We start from the raw sequence: 21,244 nt of genomic DNA, 5'->3' as shown, positions 1-21,244 counted from the left end.
TTTGGTACAGCCACTTGTATATAGGCTTTTGTTGAAATTACTCCCCTTAGAAGTCACAAGCACTTCCAATTCTTGCAATGTCGAGTGAACTGAATTGAAAGGGAACATCTCCGGTTACACATGTAACCTCGGTTCCCTGAGATGAAGGCATTGCCAAATCTAGCCGCACTACTACTTCAGAGTTTTGAGGGGTCGAACGATGTGCTCTTGTCCCTCAGTCAGAAAATTTGGAAGAAATTGTGTTTGCGCACCCGCTTACCATGCCAACTGCATGCCTAAAGGGGTGTGGCTCAGACACCATTGCCAATCTCAGGATTGCCGTTATTGTACAAGGGCTTCAACTAAGTCGTTTGAAAGAATTCCCCATAGCGATTCTTGCAAAGTCTCGTTCCCTTCATTTCAGGGAACTGAAGTTACATGTGTAACCGGAGATTTTATCTACATTTTGGGACAGCCTATGTGTCGGGAGCGCGAGAATGATCAGAATCAGATTTATTTATTCAGATGTATTATTATGCTTACACATACAAGGAATTTGTCTTGGTGACAGAAGCTTCCAGTGCACAACAATACAAAACAGCAACAAGACATAGATAATAATAAAAAATAATTACAAATTGAATAAAAAAATAATAAAATTGAATACAAAATAAAGTATATATAGAATACACAATTATATATATACATACAGTTGCAATCAAAATTATTCAACCACCTGACCAGCAATACATTCTGGTGATGTGAATTGAAACACATCATTTAAAACCTCAGTAAACAGTCAAAGTAAGGTTTTAATACACATTTGAGTGATTTTGAGAACAAAGAGTTCAGTTTACCCAAATTTTAAAATAAAAAATAACTAATTCTCTCCACAAATGTCATGTCAAAAATATTCAACCCCCAAAGTCAATCATTTGTGGAGCATTCTTTATCCTTAATAACAGCAAATAAATGTTTCAGGTAAGTGTTTTCAGGCTTTGGACACCTCCCTATTAGAATTTTTACACATTTCTCATGAGCAAAATCTTCCAGCTCACTGACATTCTTTGGTGTCTGTGCTGCCACTGCTTCCTTGAAATCCCAACAAAGGTTTGCAATGGGATTTTAATGATGGACTGAAAGGGCCATTTTAAGGACATTCCACGACCCTTCCCTGAACCAGATTTTGGACAACTTGGATGTATTCTTGGTGTTACTGTCTTGCTGGAAAGTCCAGTGATCACCGAGCTTCAGTTTATACACTGAAGGCATCACATATTTGCCAAAATGGCCTGATACCTGTGAGAATCCATGGTGTCAGTCACATAATCAGGATAGCCGTTTCCTGCAGCCGCAAAAACACCCCCATAACAGGACTGACCCACCTCCATGCTTGACTGTGGGGACGGTGTCGTTCTTGTCATCACCTTGTCATCTTACTCCAGACGTACTGCTGACCCATGGGTCTAAAACTCATTTTCAGTTTAGTGTCATATGTTTATAAAACCTTCTTCCAGGACTCCACAGGTCTTTCCCAATTACTTCTTGAATATTCAGTCAACTGGAGTCAACATTTCCCTTGGTGAAGTTTTGCTTTCTTCCACACCCCAAGAAAGTTGCTGTTGTACCATATTTAAAAAATGCATGTATGGTGCTGCCAACTTTGTCTATTGGAAATTGAAGTGCCTTGGAAATGTGCTTTTAACCATGACCTTTCTTCTGTAATGAAATAATCTCTTCTATTAGCTTTTGTGACAGCTTATTTTTAATTGCATTGTTTGCATAGAAATTTTTTGCTTACAACGCTAAACTTAAATGTTAAAACTTAAGTGCCATTGCAGATAGATGACTTAATTTTGTTTTAAAACAATTACTTGTGTAGCCTTACATATTTAAGAAACAGCTACATGCAACAGGGGTTGAATAATTATGACATGGCTGTATTTTTAAAAAATCCTGCTATTTAGAAATATTAGGTTATATATTCACACTATGACTTTGAATGTGTCATTCAACTGATATAGATGTAAAGTTTAAAAATTCTGGGTCATCAGAAAAGCTTACCTTTGTAAATCCTTACTGTCTTGGGGGGGTTGAATAATTTAGATTGCAACTGTACATATATATACATACATACACATACATACATATATACACACATGATGCCTTAAATGATGCCTCCAGTGGCAGCTCACTAGGTTTTGGAACAGACATATAGTAAACCCTTCCATGCTGCTTTCCACTGTTTTCTCTGTACCTCATGGGTTTGCCACATATGAAACCTTATGTGGTTAACCTTGTATAACTGAATATGTTTATTTTTATAAATATCAAAGCACATTAGTGTTTACTGGAATTTAAATCAGTGCTCAATTTATTTCCAGAATTTTAAGCTGAACATTGAAATGCTCATCAAAATGGTGTGACTGTCAAGGCATGATGTTCCATTTTAAACTTTTAAATGAAGACAATTTCTTTATTTTTTTATTCTATTTACTGCAATTTAATTTGTCTTATTGCTTTTCACAATACAAATTGTTCCAAAGCAGCTTTAAAGGAAAACTGAGCAAGCCAAAGGTGTCTATGGCAAGGAAATAAACAAAAAACTCCAGATGTTTAGAGATGAAATAGAAACCTTGAGAGGGCGAGCCCATCCTCTTCTGTCTGCACATGTTAAAAAATGTAGACGTCATACTTACACAAATATACATGCAGCAAAGAGGGTTGCCAACCCATGTGTTGTCACCATGCAAATATGGGATGCCTGAGCATTTGATTGCTTCAATACGGTATGTTTTGCTATCAGACCAGGGCATTTGTCACATTTTATCACACTTAAATCATGTTAACATGTATCATGTTTACGTCTTGTGGTGATACTTTTAAAAAAGTGTGTATTTTAATGTTTATTGATTGACCCCATTTACTTCCATTGTAAGTGCCTCGCTGTAACAGCAACTTTTGAATTTTTTGTTTTTTATAAATGAGAGGTAAATTGAAATATATATATATATATATTGGTAATATTATGCCACAGATGCTGTCAGTTTAGCTTAACTTGTATTGAACCCTAAATATTCCTTTAAATACCAAGGAGCTAAAATATTAAGAGCTTTATATGAAAGTAACAATATTTTTTAATCAACAGAGATTATAACAGGTAGCCTTACATTTCATAAGAACTCATTCATAAGAATTTTGATCCAACTGCTGGTTGCGGAGACAGAAGGGCATCCAGCTAGAAGTGCAATACAATAATGAATTCTGCATTTTTATTGAGAGAATCATCTGTATTGTTGGCAATATTTCTGATAAATGGAAAAGGCTGTTCTAGTGATGAAATTAATCAAATGATCAAAAAGTTATCAAATGAAAAATCAGTCAAACATTAAAGGTCCCAGGTCCAAAACTGTGGAGCATGACAGTAGTGGAACCGTCTAGACACAGATTGTATCAAAGTCCCTTTCAAGGCAAGTCAGTCCACTCAACGGTCACCTTTGGAACGCTCCCAGCTATTTAGAATGCATACAATCGGCTTACAGCTACAGTTCCTATCAATTTGAATGGGGAAAAGACTAAAATCTCCAAAACAGTTGGCTGAGATTTCAAATCAGCAGTTAAATCTGACAGCAATATTATCATAAATTGTTCTTCTTTAGCTTAGATCACACTAAAAAAAACGCTAAATTTCAGGCTGGTCCAGCGAATGCGCATAAACATTCTCGGTTGACTGACAGGTGATGTCTGTATCTAAAATGTGATTGGCTCTTTTACCTGTAAGGCAGGACTTCCTTTTCTACACTCAACATACTGGGTCTTCCAGTATCTCACATTTATTTTAATACTATGCAAACTATACACAGAAAGGTCCAGTTGAGCCGGGACCTTCTTGCTGTGAGGCGACAGTGCTAACCACTGAGCCACTGTGCAGCCCTTCTTCCTCTTCTGGAATTTAGCTGATGGAAATTACTCACCATCCAATCTTTAATGTACACTAACTAGCGAAATTCATTAGCATAACAATGAAGACTAATGCCATGTTTCTTAATAATATCACCAACAAGAATAACAATGCACAAGAGAATAACAAAGGACCTAAGACATAGCCTTGTGGCACACCATACTTACTAGTAAAGTTGGGCAACTGTTCATTTACAGAATGGTAGCAATCTGCCAGGTAGGATCTAAATCAGGTTAGTGCCTATCCACGAATGTCAACAGTCATCTCTCAAGCCTGTCAAGCAGAATGTTCTGATCTACAGTGTCGAATGCAGCTCTTAGGTCTTGTAGTACTATCAGAGAAATACAAACTTGGTTGGATGACAAGTCAATTGTTATGCTAAAAAGTGAAGGCTCTGTACTGTAATGGGCCCTAAAACTCAACACAAACTTTTCTTTGGAAGGAGTATAGTTGGGTGGACTGGTGTTTTGGATCAATTATCAACTATATCAAACTTGAAGTGTGGCTTGACCTTTGCCAGGATAACTTGTATGAGACCAGGTAATGATCATTCTACATTTTTGTCTTTCAATTTTATATGACAAAATTAATTCTAATGCATTATTGATACAATGAGTGGCTCCACTGACATTTTAAATTATCCTAATAGATTTGAGTGTCAATGAATTAAATATTGTGAATGTTGAAGCCTCCAACAATCAGGATTTTAACACTAGATTAGGCCAAAAATCTGTAAATTATTTAATGCTCTTGTTCTTTTGCTTCTGTTAGAATATTCTCTTAATATTATATTAATGTTGTTAATATTTGGATATATACAAATATATAAGTGATTTAAGAGTGTAGAGAGACTGACTTGTGTCCTTCTCAGTGTGTCATGGAAGTGGGCTTATTTGGCCCTGTTTGTTTGCCATGATTCTCTAATTGGTGGATTTCCCCTCTCAGGATCATGGTTAGTGCAGTTCATCACCAAGAATTCTGATCTTAAACATGGTATTTGACAAATTTGTTGAAAAGTTGACAGACTGATAGCTTCAGCAGAAGCATATACACCATTTCAAATTCCAGTATTTCAAAATATTGGATCTGTGCGATGTGTGCAGCCTAATGCAGCCCAAAATACCTGCTGAATTCTGTTATAGGCATTCTGACTGCAACAGAGTAGTATTAATGTATATCTAATAATCACACAGTAAAGACTGTCAATAATGTTTTAATGTTTTTATATTATTTTTATATAAATATATAATTTTAATATTTAATTGCTACTGTTACTGAAAACTTAAAGCACTGTTTACTCTGTTCTCTATTTAATTACAGGGTGTTGAATAATTACTTTAAAAGCTTGAAGCAATGTTTCCAAAAGAAACACTGCAGGCTTCATAGTTTTAATTGAAAGAGTGTTTTTTAAAGCATATTTGCTCATTTATTTTCCAGTGCAACACCAAGTTAACATAGAACTGTTTATGAAGCTTTTTTCCCCTCTCATTTTGCTTTTTACTTCACTTTAGCAAGTTAGAATACAAACGGGCTAAATCCTTTTTTAATGCACTTTAGTTTAACACTTTTTGCCCCTTTTTTTTTTTTTTTTTTTACAGGAATTTTTTTTTGCAATAATAACATTGTGCTTTTAGGTTTATAAGATTTTAGTTGTGCCCATTTGTGGATTAAGGAATTTTTGATAGCCTATATATTTTTTATTTACAACTTACACTTCTTAATTTTTGTTTATTGCATTTTTCAAATAGACTGAAGCAAAGAATATAAGAACCTTTATTGAATTACATGTTACTTTGTTTAGTAGCCTATTGCTCAGGTTTTGTAAATCACTGAAATAAAAAATTTTTTCTTCTAAATCGTAAAAGAATCTGGAACACCCCAACACTGGTCCCCCTCACCTTTCTAAACAGCACTGTGGCAGCAGTGGAGTCATTCAGGTTCCTGGGCACTACCATCTCACAGGACACGAAGTGGGAGACCCACATTGACTCCATTGTGAAAAAGGCCCAGAAGAGGTTGTACTTCCTTCGCCAGTTGAGGAAGTTCAACCTGCCACAGCCACTGCTACTACAGTTCTACTCAGCAGTCATTGGCTGTGTCTCGTTTGGAAGGCTGCGTCCTCCGGAGGTCGCATTTGTCGGCCGCATACGTCATCAAGGCTGTCTCATTTAAGAAAAGCGAGAGTAGGACACTTCGAATGCAGCCTTCGAATGCGACCTTCTTTCACAGGAATTCAGAGGATGCATGAGGTGTATCCTTTGTGGGCACTCACAACTCACAATTCTTTGCTTCAACGGAAATGTAAAAAAAAATAAAATAAACATTATGCCAATTTGCCAGTTTTTCAAACGCAAGTAATGTTAATTCCCAAGTTGAAGTACCTCAGTAGATGGGTGCAGAGTATATATGTATAATTATATTAATATATAATTAAAATAAAGTATTAGACTAAAAGTACACCTGTAAAATCTCATTTCTTTTCTCTAAAATGTACCTCATACATTCCCTTCCAGAGGGACTTTGTTCCCCTCTCACTCAAAGCGCTCGCGCTTGTTAAAGAGTGGCATGCTATCATAGCAACCATGATACGTTCCGTTTCCGTTCGTCCTATGAAGGCCTTCTAGTTTAAACAAGGCTTGTTTAAAGGAGGACACTCAGTATACTGCAGCCTTCAAAGGGTGCGTCCTACCTAGCAAGCAGCCTTTGAAACGAGACTCAGCTATTGAGTCTGTCCTCTGCACTTCTTTGGGTCAGCTATGAAATCAGATATCAGAAGACTACAAAGGACAGTTCGGACAGCTGAGAGGATTATTGGTTGCCTCCTGCCCTCCCTTCAAGAACTATACACTTCCAGAGTGAGGAAAAAGGCTGGAAAAATCACTCTGGACCCCACTCACCCTGCCCACTACCTTTTAGAACTGTTGCCTTCTGGCCGACGCTTCGGAGCTCTGAGCACCAGAACTGTCAGACACAGGAACAGTTTTTCCCCTCAGGCTATCCATCTCATGAACAGTTAAAACTGACCCATTGAGCAATAATTAATGTGCAATACACAGTTTAGTCTTTCTTATATTCATCCAACATACCATACCTCTTCTGCCATTACATTCCCTTGCTTCTGTATATAACAGATTTGTATTTGTATGTGTACTTATATTTTCTATTTACTTTTTATTTTTATTCTATTTTTAATTTAATTTTTATTATTATCTCTGACTTGTTGTTGTATTGTTGTACACTGGAAGCTTCTGTCATCAAGACAAATTCCTTGTATGTGTAAGCATACTTGGCAATAAAGCTCATTCTGATTCTGATCTTTATTCTAAGCAAAAAATAAAATACGTGATTCTCAGTTCATCCAGAATCATGCAGCTCTTACAATTATTATGAATTTGAATAACATACTGTGTTTAGGGAGTTTTTTCATGTGTGCAGAGAAGTAAGCGTCTACACAGTTAGAACAATTTTTTTTAATTTTTTTTTATAAATTATAAAAATAGAGAATTATATTGCACATAATATGGATTTGGATCAGTAGCACAAACATAGCTACATTTACACATACAGTATAGTAGGCTATATGCTATATTTTATCATATATGCTTTGTATATATATATATATATATATATATATATATATATATATATATAAAGAACTATAAACTTACAATGAAATTAAGTTCAGTCTTTCAGATTCTTAATTATATCATAGAAATAGACCCGTCCCTCATCCCCACCCCCTCTCGATGTATCTGCCCTCTCCGCCATGGACTGACCCAGACTCACCGCCATCATCGTCATCGCGAACAATAGAAGAAGCGCTGCAGGGCCTCGCGCTGCACTCTCAGGACTGTCCGCAAAAATCAAACGATGAACATCAGCCTTCTCCTTACACCGTACATGTGACGCGGACGGAATATATTCAAAATCGTTTTTATATTGAAAAAATCCGGTGAAAAATGGCGAACGAGTCCCCCGCTAAGAGTCTGGTGGAGATAGACCTCGCCTCTCTGCGCGTGAGTGCATTCATCTCTCACATTCAGCGCGACTTTCGTGCATCAGTGCTCAGATTATCCTTATTTTAAAACAACTGTTTTAAGTCTTAGCGACCTGTATCTTCACTACTTATCATAGCCGTGTTTATAGTCGATATGGCCCTTTGTTAGCCGCACGCTCTTGTGTAAAGCCGAAAATAAGCGCAGCGGAGCATAACAACTTGAGTTTAACCATCCGGCGTTCTTTATTCATATCTTTATCGTTTCTCCGTTTTTAACGAGTTGGATTGTTATTTGTGTGATTTCAGGACCCTGCTGGCATCTTTGAGCTGGTGGAGGTGGTCGGAAATGGCACGTATGGACAAGTATACAAGGTTGGTCCCTGTTCAGTCTTATAACATTTACACTGAGCGTTTCTCCACCTCCAAAAGATTGTATGTGTGTTTAACAGAAATACAATAATGAGACGAGCGCGCTCACATCACAGACATTCAGCGCTGCCGTTGGGTGTGATCTGCCGCGCATGCGTAGAGGCACTCAATGCGACAAACATGACATTGATTATAAACCGGCTTTGAACAGCAGCAGCTCATCTCACGGGAGAACCGTGATAATACCAGCTGTGTGTTTCACAAAGTAGCTGCTGCTTGATATAAAGCAAACGAAACGCTTAATTTATGTGTAAACTAGTGTATATAAAGGCAAGCAATCTACATTACACCTCTGTGTTTGAGGCCATAGCATAGTAGGATACTACACTTACTATATCTGCAGTGTATAGTATGCACTTTTTCTGACCTACTACATTGCTGTATACAATATAGTACACAGCATACTTTTTTCCACCAGTGTGGTGATAAGTAAAATCAACATCTTCTTGACTTATTATTTGACTGCCAAAAGTTAAAGGTGCACTCCTTAATTTTTTTCCTCATTAAAAAAAAGTTTTACTAGTAAAGAAATTAATAATAATTTGGAAACATATGTATAAAATCACATACACTCTCTTGAGATGAAGACTCCAGCCAGGTCAGTAACTTTATAAAAGCTGTTTTATTTTACATGGAGAGGGTCTCCTCATGAGGGTGGCCATGTTTGAATCACATGACCAGCTGAATACTACTCGCATAATCTCAGTAACCGCCCTGTTATTGGACACTCATTCATGGATTGGATTAATCATGGCTGACTGTGAACAGTGAATTTCTACAATGGCATCTGAAACTGAAAATTATTGCATTTGAATGACGCTGCATCCAGGCCACTAGGTGTCAATTTAAATCCAAGATTAGAAAAAACAATTATAGAAATTTTTACACACAGTTATATTAAAAAAGCGCTTTTTTTTTATTTCCAAGATGATAACTGGACTCCACGACACATGATGAGGTCATGTGCCAACAATCTAAAATATTACTGTTTGAAACCTTTATTGTGGAATTTATTTATTTATTTTAATAGTAGGCTTCATACAGATTACACTGTATGCTGTCTACCATTGTTTCAAATTAGTATGTGAAACAGTATGTAATGTGCAACAAAAATGATTTCAAACAGTAGTATGCTATGTCGTTGTCACATTATGTCACAATTAATTCAGCCCAGTTATTATCTTGGAAAAATATATAATTTATATTATTTTGTGTTTTACTTTCAGGTCAGATAATAAGAATGCAATGTTAAAAACTGCTTACAGTTTATACTGACGGTGTACACTGCACATTTTGGCAAATGAAGTAGGTGATTTGAGTAACTTTGCATACAGAAAATGTGCATACTATGCACAGTACACTATATACTACAGAAATAGTAAGAGTAGTGTAGTAGTATGCTATTCCAGTATAGCCTGTATGTCACCTGTCAATCATTTTGCTCATTCTCATACACCGTAAATACTAATAGTAATCTCAAATTATAAAAAAATAGTTTACTCAATCTGAAGTTTTTACTATTCTTACTAGTTTTAATTAAGTTACTGTTACACTCTAAAGTTTTCATTAATGAAAAAATGGAAGTGGTCCTAATTAAACATCACTTGAAATGTCACATTTTGGAATCATAACTCAAATACATAAGTTCTTTAAATTTTGGCTTTGAGTACTACTAACTCAAAATTACCAAGTACAAAATTGTGGCTGTGTGGAATACCCATAAACCCTTGCGCTTGAGTAAATTATGTTTGTTTGGTCAAAACAAGGGAACTTACGTAGTAAAATAATAGTTAAAAAATTTTTTTGTTTTAATGACTATTGTGTTTTTGTTGTAGCTGGTTCGTAATTGAGATTTTTGTGAAGTCAACATGAGGGTGATTAGTGTTACCTCTGGTGAACTTGGAGCCTGTTAAGTTTAAGCCATGCTTCTTTACTCAATTGTACTTTACAAAAGTGCGGATTTATGTGCACTAAGAAGTACTTAGAGTCCAGTGTGCCATATGGCTAACCTAGAGTCTAGTCATAATTTCCCTTATTCTGTATATGACATGTTAACCCAATTTAAATAATTAAATCAAAACAATATTTTAATCACAGATGAGTTAAACTTACTTGTAACTAGTTAACGCTACTTTAAAAAATTAAGTTCAGTTTACTTGAACCAAATAAGTATGTTTACTTAGAAAAGCATGCAAACCGTTTGCCTTAAAATCTTAAGGTCAACTAATTAGATTTTACAGTGTAGTGTAGTAAAGATATTTATGAAATAAGTGTCCTGAGATATCTCGACCGGTCTCTGTGACAGTTGTAGACTTTTTAAACAGCAAACAAAAATGTGTCCGTGGATGCAGACACTGACGCTTTTCACCTGTCAGTCATTTTGCTTGTTCTCATAGTGTAGGCTTTGAAGCATTGAGACTATGATTCAAAATGTGCATTGAGGCTGTGATTCATATTGTTTGTCAGTTGAGGGCGCTATTGTGCCACTGAATTTGAAAGTCACAGAACAAACAATGCTGCCTTTTTGCTCTGTTTTGGTCTCAAAATTATCTTTGGAGGATGGGATTTTGAATTGAGGGGGCATGGCTTATTCAACGGCTCAGTCATGTGAGAGCTTCAGAACGCTAAAATCACTTACAGCACCTTGAAGTGTTTTGTTTCTGTTCTACTAGTGGTACCAAATGGAATTACACAAACAGTGTTTTCAAACAACCTTTGCCAAACACTCCTCGGACTCATCATGCCCTTTCACACTCTCTGATTCCCTATAAACAAATAGGTCATACTAAATAAAAGATCATAAACGTTTAACGTCGTAATAAACAAGACCACTATAACATAAACATACAGGACAGAAAGCGTTGCAGAGGAATCGCAGGATTGAACGGCAGCTGGTGTGCGGGGTATCTAGCACAAGGGGTAGGATAGTTCTTGGTAACTAGTAAGTATCTTATGAATTTATCAGTACCACAGTAATGAGCTAACTTGTGTGGCAATACCAGAGTGTAGATTAACTGTCGAGAAGCAACACGGCAAGAATCTAACCCCAAAAATTCCCTCAAAGTCCTCCACCTTGTAAATGTTCTCTCTGGTTTTACTCCATTTTCTGTCTCTTTGTCTTTTAGCAAGTCTTCTAATTTTGGCGAAGCTAAGTTTTGTTTCCTCTGTAACATGTCTGCCATGGACGTTCATATTCTCCCAGTTGAAAAGTTTACTACAAGTAGCCACGCCCCAAACTCACCCAAATGGGTTGAGCTAGAAAGGGATGGGTGGAGCTGAGCAGGCAGCTCAAAATATAAACATCAATGTTTTGATAGTGCCTGCAAGGCTCAGTCTTTACACTTTTGGGGGAGTTAAACCCACGAATAGCTTACTTATAGTTGCCAATGAACAATAAACAGGGATATCAGAATGTATTTTGACATCAAAAAAGTTACAGACTTCACCTTTAAAGCTAACATGACCATTAAAGGTTCTGTAAGCGATATTAGCCGTCCAGAACTTCTGCTAGCCACTGAGTTAGACATGCCCCCTCTTTCCAAAACCCCGCGCCCCCCAAAGGTACTTTTGGAATGAGAGATGAAGCAGGAGAGCAGCAGTGCATCACCTCAGTGTTGTCAAAGCTGACAAAAGCAGTGGCAGCAAAATGCATTCAACAAACTGACAACTTACAAACTGCTTATTAAGCTAAATATTCTGGTAAACTTGAATGATTCGCTTTAACTGCCACACTTCTCTGCTTCCTGCTGTCCATAAATGGGGTGCCATGTATAACGATTGACCTGCAGTAAGCACCTCAAAGTTTTCTGAAAGTGGCACCGTCACTTTTGTTTGCTGTTTACACAGTCAAGTGCTGTCACAGAGACAGGTGTGATATATCAAGACAGCTTGTTCAATAAGATTGGTAAGGTAGCAGGGACATTTTATGTGTTCCATTCCATAAAAAACAGCTTATACCACCTTAAAAGTCTGCTCACAGACCACTTCCTTTCTGAATAATATACTGTAAGTCAGTCAGGTCAAAAAAGCCACCTCAGAAGTTGGTGTTGGTGGTGTGTCAGTTCTCAACATCCACTGCAAACTCACATTTAGCTCTTACTCCATTCTGATATGACACACCCACTTTTCACCCTCTAATCAATTCCCATCCAATTTATTTCTCATTGAAAATCCTGTTTCACTGGAAAATCCATTATATTACAGAAGTAAAATGGGTTGCACATGTGTCCTTACATGTTGACTTTATGTAATTCAGTGATGTGACCATGAGTGACTCAATCTAGAGCACTATCCTCAAGTAAATCTTGCTAAATCAGCAGTCTGATGATATGTTTATTTTGAAAATCCTATAAAATGAATCTGTTTTCTTTATTTTTTTTTTTTAAGGGATGGTTCACCCAAAAATTAAAATTCTCTCATCATTTACTCAGGCTATGTCAATAATAATCTGGTCATATTTGAAAACGTCATTTTTGAAACGCTCTCCGTCCACACTGCCGTTTTCAGGCGTTTCCGAAAGTTGCTCGTCCACACAAACATATGAAAATTCTTAAATCCCATTAATTCACAAGCGAGAAATCGCCATTGCATTACGTTCTGAAAAGCAATTGTCCTCGTGTTCCGTCGCCAGACACTAATTCTGAGTAAACTTCCCGTCACCTTTGAAGGAATGCAATGTGAATGTTGTACAAAGTAATATATATCTTTAACAATGCTATCAAAGTGAATATCAGGAGTCACGTGACTCTATGCAAAGGTTGGTCGCTTAGAGGCGAGCTCTGCTAAAAGTTTGCTACAATTATCCTTTTAAGCAATATTAACCGGTGAGAACTGTAATAGATTTGTTTGCTAACTGTGCTGGGAGGGCAGGATGTCGAAAAATTCAAAGTCGTTGGCCTGTGAGGACATTAAAATGCACTTGCATTCCCACGCGTCAGATGCCTCGCAGGATCAGGATGGCAGAGGTCCAGTCGATGGTGGCAGTGAGCTTCGTGAAGTAGGTCAGGAGATCTTGGAACATTTATGCAGCGCTGATGAAAATCTTGACCGACTTGGAGGGCCTCACAGAAATACCCGAGCTCTGCCCTCTCTGGATCCACCGTTGCCAACGTCAGAGGAACCACCTCCCTCCATAATTTTAGGAGGTTGAGATGGTAAATTTGACGTGTCACCTCTGTCTGTTCATTTTACCTCATCATAGAGATCTCCCACTCATAGTGTGACCTCAAATGGTCCTTGCCACTTGGCGAGAAATTTGGAGCTCAATGTTGGGAGTAATACAAGTACTTTGTCTCCTAGTGCAAATTTCCGTAGCCGAGTGCCCCATCATACAGTTGGTTTTGACGTTCTTGAGCTTGGCGCAAATTCTCCTGTGTTAGTTGACCCAAAGTGTGGAGTTTTGCTCTAAGATCAAGAGCATATTGTATTTCGTTTTTACTGTTTGAAGGTCCCTCCTCCCAAGCTTCCTGCATGATGTCGAACACCCCTCATGGTCGACGCCCATACAGCAGCTCAATTGGGGAAACACTGTGGAGTCTTGTGGGACCTCTCGAACTGCAAATAACAGGGGTTCGAGCCACTTATCCCAGTTTCTAGCATCCTCACCCTAAGTGACCCGCCAGTGGATTATGATGATCCGTCTGGGACAGCATTTCCCAACAGCTCTTCGGTATCAACAACTGGGTTGTATCTTCTTTTGTCTGAGTGTCCTGCGTCACTCGATACAACCGATCATTTATAATAGAAAAATACGGATATAAGAGTGCAATGTCTGGCTGAAGATGTCGACCATCAATCACTTTCGCTTAGTCGAGGGAATTTTTTAAGGTTCCGTCTCGCATCTGTTCCACAGGGAAATCTCCTGCAGGAAATCCTCTAAGGGCTTGGGAAGCCAAGACTTCCCCCACCCTTGCGTCATCCTGACACAGAGCTGACGCAGACGGCCCCGGCTCCACCCCAGCCAGCGCATCACAAACTACACACTGAGAAGAGAAGGGAAACCGGTGGCTGGACGAACCTCCGTGACCGGGGGATCCGGTTTGAGAGTAAACATCCCCCGTTTCTGGGGAAAGAGGGTGGGGCAGGATTCAGAGACGGTGGGGCAGGGAAGAGAGAATGACCCTTTCGCCCCCGGATACGCTGTAATATGGTCCTCGGCCAGCTGGACGACATCCTCCAGTGATGCCAAGCGATTGCACTGGACCCATTCCGCACTTCCGGCAGGCGTCACAGAGCTGTTTGGCGAATGCAAACGGGTGGCTGAGCTCGTTCAGCGTTTGTCAGTGTTGCTCTGGGCTGCGGCCAACCCGTTGCAGGATGGCCTTCTTTAAGTCCTCTTACACCAGGAGATTAGCTGCAGGCAGAAGTTGGGCTGGGAGCTGGGCTTCCCTGGACAAGAGCAGAAGGAGGCGGGCCACCCACTGAATCTTCAGCCATTTCCACACCACCGCCGTCCGCTCAAACAGTTCTAGAAATGACTCCGGTTCATCTTGCGGACACTTTTTCATGAGGGTGACCGGTGGCATGGAGGTTGCTGGGTCCGGGTTCACGGTTGGGCCTTCCCCCTGGTGTAGGAAGCTCCGGAGCGCCTGCTGGTCCTCTGCTTGAGCTTGGAGAGTGGCTTGGAAGCGCTGATCTTGCTCTCGATGCAACTCAAACAGGGCCTGGTGTTGAGCCTGATGCATGTTGGCGAGGGACTGGATTACTTTGGCCAGCGGAGAGGACTCCATGAATGGCATACTAGCTTCCTCAACCCCTGGTTTCGGCACCACTGTGACAATGTTCTTGTCTTTCTACCCAAAGAGGAAGCAGGAGACGGGCAATGATCCAACTCAAACAGGTAATTTTTATTTATAAACTAAATTCTCTAGGCACATAAGTAGCACAGTCTGTTCATGTGCCCCTTAGCTCTCTCCCTAACTGTGGCATCGGCCCCCCTCTTATCGCTCTTCCAGGATTACTGCAGCAAGAAACAGCTGTTAGCCATAATAATAACCCAGGGGTGAAGCCTTACCGCTTTCCCTCTCCCCCAGATGCACGCTTCTCCACGCCCTCGCTGCCACACATGGTTTTTCCGGACTTTACTAGTGCGACACAAGCAAAGTGCAATGGATTCAAAGTGTAAAAAAATTGCTTCACTAACAGAAGGTGGGCTTCGTGCTGCCTTTCCCAGCTAAGCTGAGAATTGACAGCAAGGACGGGTGCAAGACTTGCCCACGACAATCTATGGCCTTCATTAAATCAATGATGTGAGTGGGTAATTTTGCCTGCACTCAGGCAGCAATACAGACTACACATTGTGCATTTACTGATGCAGCCTGAGAGGGTATGTTTTCTGTTGGCTGCCCACTGACTCTTGCTCTACTCTTTCTTTTTTCTCTTTCTTCCTTTATTGACGTATTGTTGAGTTCATTTGTTCATTTTGTGGGTTCGATTTGATTATTTACTGGGGCTTATTTTATGGAATACATTTTTGTACAATTTAATGGCACGGTTTATAAAAAAATTAAAAAACACCAGACTTGATCAATCCGGTATCAGTAGTTTTGCTGAAAATCTCGTGATCGTGCATGGACCGTCGGATTTCCTGGGGGTGGATGCCATTTGGGACTGTTGTGCGCGGGGTTGAAGCACATTTTTTTTTTCCTGTTCTGAGGGTTGTACAGGACTTGATTGTTGCATCAATGTTGGAAAGTGGTCTATAATTTTGCCTTGGGTATACAATTTATCTTTACATGTCAATATGTCACTTAAATATAGGTAAAATGTTAATGGGCTGGGGCACCCTATAAAAATAAGGAAGGTTGTATCTTTCCTTAAGTGTTAAAAATATGATATAGTGGGGGGTCTGGGTAGCTCAACAAGTAAAGGCGCTGACTTCCACACCTGGAGTCGCAAGTTCTGATAGTGTTCCTTCAAGAAACGCACCTTTCTTCACAAGAAGCTGAAAAACTTGGTAGGGCATGGGCTGGGCATATGTTTTGCAGTGCTGGTTTGAGTAAGAGCAGGGAAGTCATCACATTGATAAGTAAGCATTTACAATTCAAATGTCTCAGATCAAAGATAATTTAGGAGTCATTAATGTTTTGGCTGAAATACAGGGGCAAAACCTTATTTTGGCTAATATTTATGCACACAACGCCAAAGATCAGAACTTTTTTATAGATATTGAGAGAAAGCTACAAGCAGCTAAGATCTTTCATGATATGGTTTTGGGTGGAGACTTTAGTCTTTTAATGGATCCAGTCCTTGATCATAGTGATGCAAAGGTGTGTAGACCCTTTAGAGCAGCATTGGCACTTCAGAGGATGTGTAAAAAATCTTGGTCTTACAGACATTTGGAGACTTCTGAATCCATCTGGGAGGGAATACACCTTTGACATATTGACATGTAAAGACCACTGACTGCTCAATTGGGAACATTTTAGTTTCAGATCATCCTTTGGTGTGTTTAGAGATGTTGCCACATATACAGAAAAGAAAATCCTATAGATGGCGCTTTAACACATCTCTTCTACAGGAACCAGCATTTCAACAAATGTTAAAGAAAGAAGTCTATGTTTATATAGAAACCAACTGGTCCTCAGTGTACTCTGTGGGTGTGGCATGGGAGGTGCTTAAGGCAGTTCTTAGGGGGTGGATCATACAATCTGCCTCATTCATTAAACGGATCAAAGCATCAGAAATGGAAGAGTATTAAAAGTGCTGAAACAGAGCTGAAGTGCAGATTGGCATTCAATTGTCTTAGAGAGTTGACCCAGCTAAAATATAGGTACAGTACTATTCTGTCTCAGAAGGTTGAGTTTTGGTTATTCAGGGCAAGACAGACATATTGAGTCTGGGGACAAAGCAGGGAAACTCTTACCAGATACATAAAACAGTTTTTTTCCATCATTCCTTCAGTGGTCTTCTGGAGACAATATGTTTACGTCTGCCACCGATATTAATAAGGCCTTTAAAGAATTATTTTTTGATCTTTATAGCGCCATGTCTTCGTCTACCTATAAGGATATTAGCAACTTCGTAGAGCCATTAAAACTTCCTAAATTGACGAGTGATCAAAAAGACTTTCTTGACTCAGATATTACTTTGGATGTGCTTGTTGAGGTAATTAAAGTTTGCCAACAGGCAAGACACCAGGGCCAGATGGTTTTGTCGCAGAATTCTTTAGATCTTATGTCACAGAACTGGCTCCAATTATGTTAGAAGTTTGCACAGAGTCATTAAAGAAAGGTGAACTACCTCCAACCAGAACGCAAGCCCTGAAAGATAAGGACCCAAATCAATGAAAAAGTTATCGTCCAGTTTCCCTGATCCATTTAGATGTAAAAATATTATCTAGAATTCTGGCTAATCGATTAAGCAATATTATATTATTATACATTACATATTATACATTTAGATCAAGTGGGGTATATTTGTGGTCATAGTTCTTCTGATAATATTAGATGTTTTATAAATATGTGGTCGGTTGTGAATGATCAGACCCTGATTGCTGCCATCTCACTTGATGCCGAGAAGGCGTTTGATAGGGTGGAATGGGACTTTTTAAGATTTTGGAAATGTACAGTTTTGGAAACACTTAATGGGTGGATTAAGTTATTTTATAAACAACCGTTAGCAACAGTGCAAACTAATGGATTAATTTCAGATTATTTTTCTCTTGGTAGGGGAACCCTGCAAGGCTGACCTCTCTCTCCGTAAAGGAATGGTTTGCCCAAAAATGAAAATTTGTTGATAATTTACACATCTGAGTTTCTTTCTTCATCAAAACAGAATTTAAGACTTCTAGGATTTCATTTTAGGCCTCCTCCTCTACACAATGCAAGTGAATGTACACCATTTTTTGATGGACCAAAATGCATATTTAGGGTGCATCAGAATAATCCACACATCTCCAGTTGACAAATAAAGTTCTTCTGAATGCAAACGATTTATTATTTTGTGAAACAAAACAATACTTATATACTTTTTAACTACAAATGTTTGCTTCCATACATCTCTGTGACGCACGCTCATAAGAGGGGTGACGTAAGCTCATTGGTAAGGCCACGCGTCACGTGGAGGAGGAGGCAGGAAGCATGTCATTGTTTAGAAGAGAAACTTGCACAGACCAAGTGCCGTTCACAAAACAAAACGGTCCAAAACAATTTAAAAACAATATACAATAAAATAAAATAAAATAATTTCCAAATAGTCATAATAATAAAAAAAAACAATGTAAACAATAACGCACTTCCTGAGGAAACTCAGATACATCTTGGATGGCCTGAGGGTGAGTAAATTATCAGCAAATTTTCATTTTTGGGTGAACTTTAATTGTTCTGTCTTGCCCTGGAACCATTAACAGCCGCAATAAGAAAAGAGGATGATTTGCCTGGTGTTGTAGCAGGAGGTGTGGTGCATAAACTTCTACTCTACGCAGATGATATATTATCATTTGTCTCCGGCCCTAGTAGATCTATGCCTAGCCTCCATAAAATTATTAATTCTTCTCCAAATTTTCAGGATACAGGGTGAATTGGTCTAAATCGGAAGCTATTGCCCTGCCACGGCTTTCCAACCTGGCACCTTTCAATGGCCCAAGCAAGGCTTCAAGGATTTAGCCATTTTATTTACAGCAAATTTGAGAGATTTAGTTAGTTAATTTTGACCCATTAATGAAAAGGTTCTCGTGTGATGTGGATTGGTGGGCTTCACTACATTTGTCTATGGCATTGAAGGTCAGTGTTATAAAAATGTATTGTATCCCAAAATCCAATTATCTACTACAGTCTCTCCCTTTAGAAGTTCCTTCTTTTTCTTATTTTAAACAATTTGATAGAATATCTAAGTCCTTTATTTGGAATTTTAAACAACCTCGGTTGCATTTCAGTAAGATACATAGACCAATTGACAAAGGAAGTTTAGTTCTCCCCCAAATTTTGTTTTATTACTATGCTTTTAGTCTTAGACACCTGGCCTATTGTTCTCTTCCACCTGAGAGAGCCCCTCCCTGGTGCAACATTGAACAAGCATTCCTTGCCCCAATCTTACCATTGCAAAGTCTTTCGTTCAAATTGCCTAGAGAAGTGAAAATGCATCCCATTCTTTCACACTTTCAGTATGGACAAAGGTTTCCCTTTGTTCAGTTTTGATAATTACCTAAATATTTCCTCAGGCATATGGCTGAACCCCATATTATGCATTAACAAGTCCCCCTTTTGCGTTAAAGAATGGTTGGAGAGGGGCGTTGCTACACTTGGTGACTTTTATGAAAACAGAGCTTTGCGATCATTTGAAAATATAACACAGCAATTTGGGATTTCTATGTCTCAATTTTTCAGATATTTACAGCTGCGCCATTTACTTTGTATTGTTTTTAGTGGTAGTACACAGCCCCCTAAAGCTGCAGACACCCTCTGTATGGTTCTCACAGCCTTTGGAAAGGGGCATGAAGCATCAATGTATTATTCCTCATTGATTCAGAGTCTTGGTGACGGGGCCTTAACAGCTCTTAAGAGGTAATGTGATTTTAACTTGCAAGGATGCAAGGGTACGCCTTATTCAGTTAAAAATGTTGCATAGTTGCTGCTGGACTCCCTCTGGGTTGTTTAGGCTTGGTTTAAAAGACACACATACCTACTGGTGATGTCAGTTGGAGGATGGATACATGGCCCATGCTCTGTGGTTCTGTGCTAAGATTCAAGAATTCTGGGCAAGAGTCCAGAATTGTATCTGTGAGGTTTTAGACACTCAAATTTAATTTTGCTCCAGGCTATGTACAGTTGAAGTCAGAAGTTTACATACACTTTAGCCAAATACATTTAAACTGCGTTTTTCACAATTCCTGACATTTAATCATAGAAAACATTCCCTGTCTTAGGTCAGTTAGGATCACTGTTTTATTTTAAGAATGTGAAATGTCAGAATAATAGTAGAGAGAATGATTTATTTCAGCTTTTATTATTTTTATCACATTCCCAGTGGGTCAGAAGTTTACATACACTTTGTTAGTATTTGGTAGCATTGCCTTTAAATTGTTGAACTTGGGTCAAACTATTTGGGTAGCCTTCCACAAGCTTCTCACATAAAGTTGATGGAATTTTGGCCCATTTCTCCAGACAGAACTGGTGTAACGGAGTCAGGTTTGTAGGCCTCCTTGCTCACACACGCTTTTTCAGTTCTGCCCACAAATTTTCTAGGTCAGGGCTTTGTGATGGCCACCCCAATACCTTGACTTTGTTGTCTTTAATCACTTTTGCCACAACTTTTGAGGTATTCTTGAGGTCATTGTCCATTTTGAAGACCCATTTGCAACCGAGCTTTAACTTCTTGGCTGATGTCTTGAGATTTTGCTTCAATATATCCACATAGTTTTCCTTAATGTTGCCATCTATTTTCTTTAGTGCACCAGTCCCTCCTGTAGCAAAGCACCCCCACAACATGATGCTGCCACCCCCATGCTTCACGGTTGGGATGGTGTTCTTCGGCTTGCAAGCCTCACCGTTTTTCCTCCAAACATAACGATGGTTATTATGGCCAAACAGTTCAATATTTGTTTAATCAGACCAGAGGACATTTCTCCAAAATGTAAGACCTTTGTCCCCATGTGCACTAGAAATCTGTAGTCTGGCTTTTTTATGGCGGTTTTGGAGCAGTGGCTTCTTCCTTGCTGAGCAGCCTTTCAGGTTATGTCGATATAGGACTCGTTTTACTGTGGATATAGATACTTGTGTATCTGTTTCCTCTAGCATCTTCACAAGGTCCTTTGCTGTTTTTCTGGGATTGATTTGCACTTTTTGCACCAAACTATGTTCATCCCTAGGAGACAGAATGCATCTCCTTCCTGAGCAGTATGATGGCTGCGTGGACCCATGGTGTTTATACTTGCGTACTAT

General features: G+C 38.9%; 1 protein-coding gene across 1 annotated transcript in view; it reads left to right on the top strand.

The window, feature by feature from the left end:
• The first annotated feature begins 7,713 nt into the window (after positions 1-7,713).
• The window catches only part of map4k4 (mitogen-activated protein kinase kinase kinase kinase 4), a 78,337-nt gene continuing 64,806 nt past the window's right edge, over positions 7,714-21,244 (top strand). Inside the window, exons 1-2 of the mRNA XM_051709791.1 lie at positions 7,714-7,956; positions 8,244-8,309. Coding sequence (XP_051565751.1) covers positions 7,900-7,956; positions 8,244-8,309 — 123 coding nt within the window. The 5' untranslated portion in view covers positions 7,714-7,899. The remainder of the gene's footprint in view (positions 7,957-8,243; positions 8,310-21,244) is intronic.

Source organism: Myxocyprinus asiaticus, chromosome 11, assembly GCF_019703515.2.
Source record: "Myxocyprinus asiaticus isolate MX2 ecotype Aquarium Trade chromosome 11, UBuf_Myxa_2, whole genome shotgun sequence".
In the NCBI taxonomy this organism is placed as follows: Eukaryota; Metazoa; Chordata; class Actinopteri; order Cypriniformes; family Catostomidae; genus Myxocyprinus; species Myxocyprinus asiaticus.
This window is presented reverse-complemented; position numbering and strand designations above follow the sequence as displayed.